The 11,657-nt window shown below is 41.7% G+C and overlaps 2 protein-coding genes across 2 annotated transcripts; both read left to right on the top strand.

Moving 5' to 3' along the window:
* The first annotated feature begins 324 nt into the window (after positions 1-324).
* Positions 325-905, top strand: LOC125381476. Its single transcript, XM_048398039.1, has 2 exons — positions 325-439; positions 486-905. Exons 1-2 carry the CDS (start codon positions 339-341, stop codon positions 883-885), a joined length of 501 nt encoding a protein of 166 aa, XP_048253996.1. The 5' UTR covers positions 325-338; the 3' UTR covers positions 886-905.
* Positions 906-9,762: 8,857 nt separating this feature from the next.
* On the top strand, positions 9,763-10,342 carry LOC125381477. Its single transcript, XM_048398041.1, has 2 exons — positions 9,763-9,876; positions 9,923-10,342. The coding sequence occupies exons 1-2, from the start codon at positions 9,776-9,778 to the stop codon at positions 10,320-10,322; spliced, it is 501 nt and encodes a 166-aa protein (XP_048253998.1). The 5' UTR covers positions 9,763-9,775; the 3' UTR covers positions 10,323-10,342.
* Positions 10,343-11,657: the final 1,315 nt, after the last annotated feature.

An 11,657-nucleotide genomic window follows, 5' to 3' on the forward strand; every position in this document is an offset into this window, starting at 1 on the left:
GTCGAGTTTAGATTATCTACTCATCAAACAAATAAAAATGATCTTGGGGTACGTATCATTATCAGTATCGATATGGTTGGTTAAAGGTAAGTAGAGAGTACCTCACCTCTCGGCTCGGAAGTGAGCAGTTGATATTAGATGGATATATTTACAACAGAAACCGCGAGAGGCAAACCTGCACACATTGGAGATGTGTCGTCAAGACGTGCAATGGGAAATGTACGACTGTCGGTGACTTTCTTTGCAATCAGTCGGAACATAACCATCCGCCTGAAGATGAAACCAGAGTGAACTTTGTCTGCAATCTTCGTAAAAGACCGCGAGAAGAAACCACACAGATGCAGGCATTGTACGAGGAGCAAGTCACTCAAGTACATGTAGATGAAGCCAACATGCCAGCGATGCCGTCATTTCAGAGCGTGAAAGGTGCACTTTACAGGTAAATATCATCCCGTATGTGTAACTGTTCCTTTGCTCTTGTTCAGGCGTTACATTCGAGCGTTACCCAGGTCGCGGTCAGCAGTAGACATTGAAGACAAATGGTCAGAGACAACAGATGGACGTCCCTTTCTACTGTTCAGCGACGGCGACGATGACAAGATCCTGGCGTTCTCCACTGCAGAACAGATACAAGCACGCCAGGAAGCTGACACCCTTTACATGGATGGTACCTTCACAGCATGTCAAGGTTTATGGGATCAAGTATACATCATTCATGCCAGAGTTGGTCCCAACACCTTCCCTCTAGTGTTCGCCCTTTTGCCAGATCGCCAAGCAACAACCTATGGCCGGCTTTTTCGACAACTGAAGACAGAAGTTCAAGAGCGATTCAACAGACCTCTGTCACATAGCACACTTGCTTCGTCTGGGATAAATAAACTGTAAAAGTTATTAAATGTAAAGTGTACATTACCAAAAACTGTCACAAAGTGTTGTTACAAACTGTATAAAATTTATCAAATGTAAAGTGTCATTAAATGTTAAGTATAATATTAAAGTATCTATTTAAAGCTGCTTTCCTTTGTTTGTCAGATCTTATCTGGACTATTCCATTTTAAAGTCTGAGGTAACAAGCATAAGGATTAGTGTGCACTCAACCGTTTAAAGTGTTGTTATAAGCTGTCTAACTATTGGGACGTCTAACTAATGGGAGGACACCCTTGCTTCGGTCTTTGCAGCTTATGAAAATAGGGAAAGTCATGTTTGTTTTGCTGTTAGAGGGTTCATCTGTCTGTAAGAAATTATTTGTAGAAATGTAGCTGTGCAGAAAGAACACCGACGCGTTTTCCTTAGCATTATTAGCCGTTCGAATTGAAAATAGAAGCCCTATTCTCTTCAGACTGTATCCAATGGTATGCATCTATTAGTGGGTTTTCGAGGTATAGTCTTTGTACCTTGACCAAACTGTTGGATTTAATTACAAAGTAGATTAATCCGAAAGGACAACAATGTTCCTTGTCGCATAGGAACGGAATTGTGTTTCTTGTAAAAACAGAAGATGGCTCTACGTTGTACTGTCTCACTTTCCAGATTGATGGTAGACACTGAGAACGTAGTGTCTGCTTATCCATCAGCACAACAATAGCTTTGAACAAACAACAACCGACTCAATCAGTACCACTCAGAAGATCTACTACGCACAGTACAGTCTAAACACGCACAACTGTTCTTAAATACAGCAATTCTGACAGCTCAGCTGGCATGAGTTATCATTGCTTGTCAAAACACTTAATCGACATGCAAATTGAAGCAGCTTGTGACACGGATTTGCAGATGGGCGTGTCATCACAAGCGTATAAAACAGCCTTGTCTCCTGGATTAGACATCAGTTTTCTGAAATCAACCTACTATCAACATTATGGAAAAGTTTGCCCTTTACGCTGAACTGTACGAGGCCGAGAGCCGTTTCAAGAAAGCATGTGAGCAGGTTGTCTTGTTGAATGACAAGCTTGAAGGCCTGCAGCATCGATATGACAAGGCCCGTCAAGAAAACCACCGTTCATTCCGTTACAACCTCCGTCTCCGAATGGCCAGTGTGGAAGGCGTTCGCAATGCATACTACGAGTATGCTTGTGAAAAGGCCGAGAAAATAGCTGAGCTCAGATATTACGTCGCTGTCGACACCGAGGCCGCCTCTGAAGACTACGAGAGCGACACCACCATGGAACACTAAATGCTCCATCACCTGACATGTCCTTTCTCTTCAGTATCAAGACCAAAAGCTCTTGTCAGAGCTACACAAATATCACAAAAGAATGCTATGAACATGAACTGCTTCATTCCAAACGTCCCGTTCAACATCAAAGCTCTCAGCTCTCACCACCTTCCCACAGAAGCATTTTGCAAGCTGACAACACAGTCTATTCTCATCTGCATTCTTTCAAAACAAACACAGATCTTTTCAAATACACAAGTAACTCATATTCATTGGGGACGTTTATTCATTCCCAAAGTAACTCACTTCTAACAATCCATGTACACACATAAATATCTTTATTTGAGTAACCAATTAAAACCACACGTTCCATCACGTCCTATAGAAATAAGTGACACGCCAATACTAAATCGGTAATATTGACCACGAATAAAGCTGACAATGCTCTAGAGTTGCAACGAGTTTCAAAATTATGAATAGACGTTTAGAGTTTCAAAGAGCGCCAAAGCGTAATGCTTCTTCAAGTAAGACACAACTACTGCCTGAAAAGGTATTTGGAGAAGTCGACGCTATTGAATAGATCTGGCAGTAATATTACGCAGACGGAGAGGGCGGTTTCTTTTGAACTCTGGCTTCGGTCTTTGCAGCTTATGAAAATAGGGAAAGTCATGTTTGTTTTGCTGTTAGAGGGTTCATCTGTCTGTAAGAAATTATTTGTAGAAATGTAGCTGTGCAGAAAGAACACCGACGCCTTTTCCTTAGCATTATTAGCCGTTCGAATTGAAAATAGAAGCCCTATTCTCTTCAGACTGTATCCAATGGTATGCATCTATTAGTGGGTTTTCGAGGTATAGTCTTTGTACCTTGACCAAACTGTTGGATTTAATTACAATGTAGATTAATCCGAAAGGACAACAATGTTCCTTGTCGCATAGGAACGGAAGTGTGTTTCTTGTAAAAACAGAAGATGGCTCTACGTTGTACTGTCTCACTTTCCAGATTGATGGTAGACACTGAGAACGTAGTGTCTGCTTATCCATCAGCACAACAATAGCTTTGAACAAACAAAAACCGACTCAATCAGTACCACTCAGAAGATCTACTACGCACAGTACAGTCTAAACACGCACAACTGTTCTTAAATACAGCAATTCTGACAGCTCAGCTGGCATGAGTTATCATTGCTTGTCAAAACACTTAATCGACATGCAAATTGAAGCAGCTTGTGACACGGATTTGCAGATGGGCGTGTCATCACAAGCGTATAAAACAGCCTTGTCTCCTGGATTAGACATCAGTTTTCTGAAATCAACCTACTATCAACATTATGGAAAAGTTTGCCCTTTACGCTGAACTGTACGAGGCCGAGAGCCGTTTCAAGAAAGCATGTGAGCAGGTTGTCTTGTTGAATGACAAGCTTGAAGGACTGCAGCATCGATATGACAAGGCCCGTCAAGAAAACCACCGTTCATTCCGTTACAACCTCCGTCTCCGAATGGCCAGTGTGGAAGGCGTTCGCAATGCATACTACGAGTATGCTTGTGAAAAGGCCGAGAAAATAGCTGAGCTCAGATATTACGTCGCTGTCGACACCGAGGCCGCCTCTGAAGACTACGAGAGCGACACCACCATGGAACACTAAATGCTCCATCACCTGACATCTCCTTTCTCTTCAGTATCAAGACCAAAAGCTCTTGTCAGAGCTACACAAATATCACAAAAGAATGCTATGAACATGAACTGCTTCTTTCCAAACGTCCCGTTCAACATCAAAGCTCTCAGCTCTCACCACCTTCCCACAGAAGCATTTTGCAAGCTGACAACACAGTCTATTCTCATCTGCATTCTTTCAAAACAAACACAGATCTTTTCAAATACACAAGTAACTCATATTCATTGGGGACGTTTATTCATTCCCAAAGTAACTCACTTCTAACAATCCATGTACACACATAAATATCTTTATTTGAGTAACCAATTAAAACCACACGTTCCATCACGTCCTATAGAAATAAGTGACACACCAATACTAAATCGGTAATATTGACCACGAATAAAGCTGACAATGCTCTAGAGTTGCAACGAGTTTCAAAATTATGAATAGACGTTTAGAGTTTCAAAGAGCGCCAAAGCGTAATGCTTCTTCAAGTAAGACACAACTACTGCCTGAAAAGGCATTTGGAGAAGTCAACGCTATTGAATAGATCTGGCAGTAATATTACGTAGACGGAGAGGGCGGTTTCTTTTGAACTCTGGCTTCGGTCTTTGCAGCTTATGAAAATAGGGAAAGTCATGTTTGTTTTGCTGTTAGAGGGTTCATCTGTCTGTAAGAAATTATTTGTAGAAATGTAGCTGTGCAGAAAGAACACCGACGCGTTTTCCTTAGCATTATTAGCCGTTCGAATTGAAAATAGAAGCCCTATTCTCTTCAGACTGTATCCAATGGTATGCATCTATTAGTGGGTTCTCGAGGTATAGTCTTTGTACCTTGACCAAACTGTTGGATTTAACTACAATGTAGATTAATCCGAAAGGACAACAATGTTCCTTGTCGCATAGGAACGGAAGTGTGTTTCTTGTAAAAACAGAAGATGGCTCTACGTTGTACTGTCTCACTTTCCAGATTGATGGTAGACACTGAGAACGTAGTGTCTGCTTATCCATCAGCACAACAATAGCTTTGAACAAACAAAAACCGACTCAATCAGTACCACTCAGAAGATCTACTACGCACAGTACAGTCTAAACACGCACAACTGTTCTTAAATACAGCAATTCTGACAGCTCAGCTGGCATGAGTTATCATTGCTTGTCAAAACACTTAATCGACATGCAAATTGAAGCAGCTTGTGACACGGATTTGCAGATGGGCGTGTCATCACAAGCGTATAAAACAGCCTTGTCTCCTGGATTAGACATCAGTTTTCTGAAATCAACCTACTATCAACATTATGGAAAAGTTTGCCCTTTACGCTGAACTGTACGAGGCCGAAAGCCGTTTCAAGAAAGCATGTGAGCAGGTTGTCTTGTTGAATGACAAGCTTGAAGGACTGCAGCATCGATATGACAAGGCCCGTCAAGAAAACCACCGTTCATTCCGTTACAACCTCCGACTCCGAATGGCCAGTGTGGAAGGCGTTCGCAATGCATACTACGAGTATGCTTGTGAAAAGGCCGAGAAAATAGCTGAGCTCAGATATTACGTCGCTGTCGACACCGAGGCCGCCTCTGAAGACTACGAGAGCGACACCACCATGGAACACTAAATGCTCCATCACCTGACATCTCCTTTCTCTTCAGTATCAAGACCAAAAGCTCTTGTCAGAGCTACACAAATATCACAAAAGAATGCTATGAACATGAACTGCTTCTTTCCAAACGTCCCGTTCAACATCAAAGCTCTCAGCTCTCACCACCTTCCCACAGAAGCATTTTGCAAGCTGACAACACAGTCTATTCTCATCTGCATTCTTTCAAAACAAACACAGATCTTTTCAAATACACAAGTAACTCATATTCATTGGGGACGTTTATTCATTCCCAAAGTAACTCACTTCTAACAATTCATGTACACACATAAATATCTTTATTTGAGTAACCAATTAAAACCACACGTTCCATCACGTCCTATAGAAATAAGTGACACACCAATACTAAATCGGTAATATTGACCACGAATAAAGCTGACAATGCACTAAAGTTGCAGCGAGTTTCAAAATTATGAATAGACGTTTAGAGTTTCAAAGAGCGCCAAAGCGTAATGCTTCTTCAAGTAAGACACAACTACTGCCTGAAAAGGCATTTGGAGAAGTCGACGCTATTGAATAGATCTGGCAGTAATATTACGTAGACGGAGAGGGCGGTTTCTTTTGAACTCTGGCTTCGGTCTTTGCAGCTTATGAAAATAGGGAAAGTCATGTTTGTTTTGCTGTTAGAGGGTTCATCTGTCTGTAAGAAATTATTTGTAGAAATGTAGCTGTGCAGAAAGAACACCGACGCGTTTTCCTTAGCATTATTAGTCGTTCGAATTGAAAATAGAAGCCCTATTCTCTTCAGACTGTATCCAATGGTATGCATCTATTAGTGGGTTCTCGAGGTATAGTCTTTGTACCTTGACCAAACTGTTGGATTTAATTACAATGTAGATTAATCCGAAAGGACAACAATGTTCCTTGTCGCATAGGAACGGAAGTGTGTTTCTTGTAAAAACAGAAGATGGCTCTACGTTGTACTGTCTCACTTTCCAGATTGATGGTAGACACTGAGAACGTAGTGTCTGCTTATCCATCAGCACAACAATAGCTTTGAACAAACAAAAACCGACTCAATCAGTACCACTCAGAAGATCTACTACGCACAGTACAGTCTAAACACGCACAACTGTTCTTAAATACAGCAATTCTGACAGCTCAGCTGGCATGAGTTATCATTGCTTGTCAAAACACTTAATCGACATGCAAATTGAAGCAGCTTGTGACACGGATTTGCAGATGGGCGTGTCATCACAAGCGTATAAAACAGCCTTGTCTCCTGGATTAGACATCAGTTTTCTGAAATCAACCTACTATCAACATTATGGAAAAGTTTGCCCTTTACGCTGAACTGTACGAGGCCGAGAGCCGTTTCAAGAAAGCATGTGAGCAGGTTGTCTTGTTGAATGACAAGCTTGAAGGACTGCAGCATCGATATGACAAGGCCCGTCAAGAAAACCACCGTTCATTCCGTTACAACCTCCGTCTCCGAATGGCCAGTGTGGAAGGCGTTCGCAATGCATACTACGAGTATGCTTGTGAAAAGGCCGAGAAAATAGCTGAGCTCAGATATTACGTCGCTGTCGACACCGAGGCCGCCTCTGAAGACTACGAGACTTCCAAACGTCCCGTTCAACATCAAAGCTCTCAGCACCTTCCCACAGAAGCATTTTGCAAGCTGACAACACAGTCTATTCTCATCGGCATTCTTTCAAAACAAACACAGATCTTTTCAAATACACAAGTAACTCATATTCATTGGGGACGTTTATTCATTCCCAAAGTAACTCACTTCTAACAATCCATGTACACACATAAATATCTTTATTTGAGTAACCAATTAAAACCACACGTTCCATCACGTCCTATAGAAATAAGTGACACACCAATACTAAATCGGTAATATTGACCACGAATAAAGCTGACAATGCTCTAGAGTTGCAACGAGTTTCAAAATTATGAATAGACGTTTAGAGTTTCAAAGAGCGCCAAAGCGTAATGCTTCTTCAAGTAAGACACAACTACTGCCTGAAAAGGCATTTGGAGAAGTCGACGCTATTGAATAGATCTGGCAGTAATATTACGTAGACGGAGAGGGCGGTTTCTTTTGAACTCTGGCTTCGGTCTTTGCAGCTTATGAAAATAGGGAAAGTCATGTTTGTTTTGCTGTTAGAGGGTTCATCTGTCTGTAAGAAATTATTTGTAGAAATGTAGCTGTGCAGAAAGAACACCGACGCCTTTTCCTTAGCATTATTAGCCGTTCGAATTGAAAATAGAAGCCCTATTCTCTTCAGACTGTATCCAATGGTATGCATCTATTAGTGGGTTTTCGAGGTATAGTCTTTGTACCTTGACCAAACTGTTGGATTTAATTACAATGTAGATTAATCCGAAAGGACAACAATGTTCCTTGTCGCATAGGAACGGAAGTGTGTTTCGTGTAAAAACAGAAGATGGCTCTACGTTGTACTGTCTCACTTTCCAGATTGATGGTAGACACTGAGAACGTAGTGTCTGCGTATCCATCAGCACAACAATAGCTTTGAACAAACAACAACCGACTCAATCAGTACCACTCAGAAGATCTACTACGCACAGTACAGTCTAAGCACGCACAACTGTTCTTAAATACAGCAATTCTGACAGCTCAGCTGGCATGAGTTATCATTGCTTGTCAAAACACTTAATCGACATGCAAATTGAAGCAGCTTGTGACACGGATTTGCAGATGGGCGTGTCATCACAAGCGTATAAAACAGCCTTGTCCCCTGGATTAGACATCAGTTTTCTGAAATAGACCTACTATCAACATTATGGAAAAGTTTGCCCTTTACGCTGAACTGTACGAGGCCGAGAGCCGTTTCAAGAAAGCATGTGAGCAGGTTGTCTTGTTGAATGACAAGCTTGAAGGACTGCAGCATCGATATGACAAGGCCCGTCAAGAAAACCACCGTTCATTCCGTTACAACCTCCGTCTCCGAATGGCCAGTGTGGAAGGCGTTCGCAATGCATACTACGAGTATGCTTGTGAAAAGGCCGAGAAAATAGCTGAGCTCAGATATTACGTCGCTGTCGACACCGAGGCCGCATCTGAAGACTACGAGAGCGACACCACCATGGAACACTAAATGCTCCATCACCTGACATCTCCTTTCTCTTCAGTATCAAGACCAAAAGCTCTTGTCAGAGCTACACAAATATCACAAAAGAATGCTATGAACATGAACTGCTTCATTCCAAACGTCCCGTTCAACATCAAAGCTCTCAGCTCTCACCACCTTCCCACAGAAGCATTTTGCAAGCTGACAACACAGTCTATTCTCATCTGCATTCTTTCAAAACAAACACAGATCTTTTCAAATACACAAGTAACTCATATTCATTGGGGACGTTTATTCATTCCCAAAGTAACTCACTTCTAACAATCCATGTACACACATAAATATCTTTATTTGAGTAACCAATTAAAACCACACGTTCCATCACGTCCTATAGAAATAAGTGACACACCAATACTAAATCGGTAATATTGACCACGAATAAAGCTGACAATGCTCTAGAGTTGCAACGAGTTTCAAAATTATGAATAGACGTTTAGAGTTTCAAAGAGCGCCAAAGCGAAATGCTTCTTCAAGTAAGACACAACTACTGCCTGAAAAGGCATTTGGAGAAGTCGACGCTATTGAATAGATCTGGCAGTAATATTACGTAGACGGAGAGGGCGGTTTCTTTTGAACTCTTGCTTCGGTTATATCCCAATAGTTAGACGTCCCATTAGTTAGACGTCCCAATTGTTAGACATGTTTATTCGGGCAAAGAGGGAATATACCTACAGGTGTAATGGATCGGTCCTAATTAGATTAAAGTACTGGGTAGGGATAGGGGACTCACAGTTTAGGGAGTAATATATGTTATAATTTCGTTTAATTAACTTAAATTACCTTACTCTCAGCACAGGTTCAATAGGCATGAGATTTCCTATGTAAACTATGGAGTAGCTTAATTGTCTTACTGTATGATTAGTTGAAGGAGTCGAGTTTAGATTATCTACTCATCAAACAAATAAAAATGATCTTGGGGTACGTATCATTATCAGTATCGATATGGTTGGTTAAAGGTAAGTAGAGAGTACCTCACCTCTCGGCTCGGAAGTGAGCAGTTGATATTAGATGGATATATTTACAACAGAAACCGCGAGAGGCAAACCTGCACACATTGGAGATGTGTCGTCAAGACGTGCAATGGGAAATGTACGACTGTCGGTGACTTTCTTTGCAATCAGTCGGAACATAACCATCCGCCTGAAGATGAAACCAGAGTGAACTTTGTCTGCAATCTTCGTAAAAGACCGCGAGAAGAAACCACACAGATGCAGGCATTGTACGAGGAGCAAGTCACTCAAGTACATGTAGATGAAGCCAACATGCCAGCGATGCCGTCATTTCAGAGCGTGAAAGGTGCACTTTACAGGTAAATATCATCCCGTATGTGTAACTGTTCCTTTGCTCTTGTTCAGGCGTTACATTCGAGCGTTACCCAGGTCGCGGTCAGCAGTAGACATTGAAGACAAATGGTCAGAGACAACAGATGGACGTCCCTTTCTACTGTTCAGCGACGGCGACGATGACAAGATCCTGGCGTTCTCCACTGCAGAACAGATACAAGCACGCCAGGAAGCTGACACCCTTTACATGGATGGTACCTTCACAGCATGTCAAGGTTTATGGGATCAAGTATACATCATTCATGCCAGAGTTGGTCCCAACACCTTCCCTCTAGTGTTCGCCCTTTTGCCAGATCGCCAAGCAACAACCTATGGCCGGCTTTTTCGACAACTGAAGACAGAAGTTCAAGAGCGATTCAACAGACCTCTGTCACATAGCACACTTGCTTCGTCTGGGATAAATAAACTGTAAAAGTTATTAAATGTAAAGTGTACATTACCAAAAACTGTCACAAAGTGTTGTTACAAACTGTATAAAATTTATCAAATGTAAAGTGTCATTAAATGTTAAGTATAATATTAAAGTATCTATTTAAAGCTGCTTTCCTTTGTTTGTCAGATCTTATCTGGACTATTCCATTTTAAAGTCTGAGGTAACAAGCATAAGGATTAGTGTGCACTCAACCGTTTAAAGTGTTGTTATAAGCTGTCTAACTATTGGGACGTCTAACTAATGGGAGGACACCCTTGCTTCGGTCTTTGCAGCTTATGAAAATAGGGAAAGTCATGTTTGTTTTGCTGTTAGAGGGTTCATCTGTCTGTAAGAAATTATTTGTAGAAATGTAGCTGTGCAGAAAGAACACCGACGCCTTTTCCTTAGCATTATTAGCCGTTCGAATTGAAAATAGAAGCCCTATTCTCTTCAGACTGTATCCAATGGTATGCATCTATTAGTGGGTTTTCGAGGTATAGTCTTTGTACCTTGACCAAACTGTTGGATTTAATTACAAAGTAGATTAATCCGAAAGGACAACAATGTTCCTTGTCGCATAGGAACGGAAGTGTGTTTCTTGTAAAAACAGAAGATGGCTCTACGTTGTACTGTCTCACTTTCCAGATTGATGGTAGACACTGAGAACGTAGTGTCTGCTTATCCATCAGCACAACAATAGCTTTGAACAAACAACAACCGACTCAATCAGTACCACTCAGAAGATCTACTACGCACAGTACAGTCTAAACACGCACAACTGTTCTTAAATACAGCAATTCTGACAGCTCAGCTGGCATGAGTTATCATTGCTTGTCAAAACACTTAATCGACATGCAAATTGAAGCAGCTTGTGACACGGATTTGCAGATGGGCGTGTCATCACAAGCGTATAAAACAGCCTTGTCTCCTGGATTAGACATCAGTTTTCTGAAATCAACCTACTATCAACATTATGGAAAAGTTTGCCCTTTACGCTGAACTGTACGAGGCCGAGAGCCGTTTCAAGAAAGCATGTGAGCAGGTTGTCTTGTTGAATGACAAGCTTGAAGGCCTGCAGCATCGATATGACAAGGCCCGTCAAGAAAACCACCGTTCATTCCGTTACAACCTCCGTCTCCGAATGGCCAGTGTGGAAGGCGTTCGCAATGCATACTACGAGTATGCTTGTGAAAAGGCCGAGAAAATAGCTGAGCTCAGATATTACGTCGCTGTCGACACCGAGGCCGCCTCTGAAGACTACGAGAGCGACACCACCATGGAACACTAAATGCTCCATCACCTGACATGTCCTTTCTCTTCAGTATCAAGACCAAA

This window comes from Haliotis rufescens, unplaced genomic scaffold (genome assembly GCF_023055435.1).
Source record: "Haliotis rufescens isolate VD_foot unplaced genomic scaffold, xgHalRufe1.0.p SCAF_18, whole genome shotgun sequence".
Taxonomy (NCBI): domain Eukaryota; kingdom Metazoa; phylum Mollusca; class Gastropoda; order Lepetellida; family Haliotidae; genus Haliotis; species Haliotis rufescens.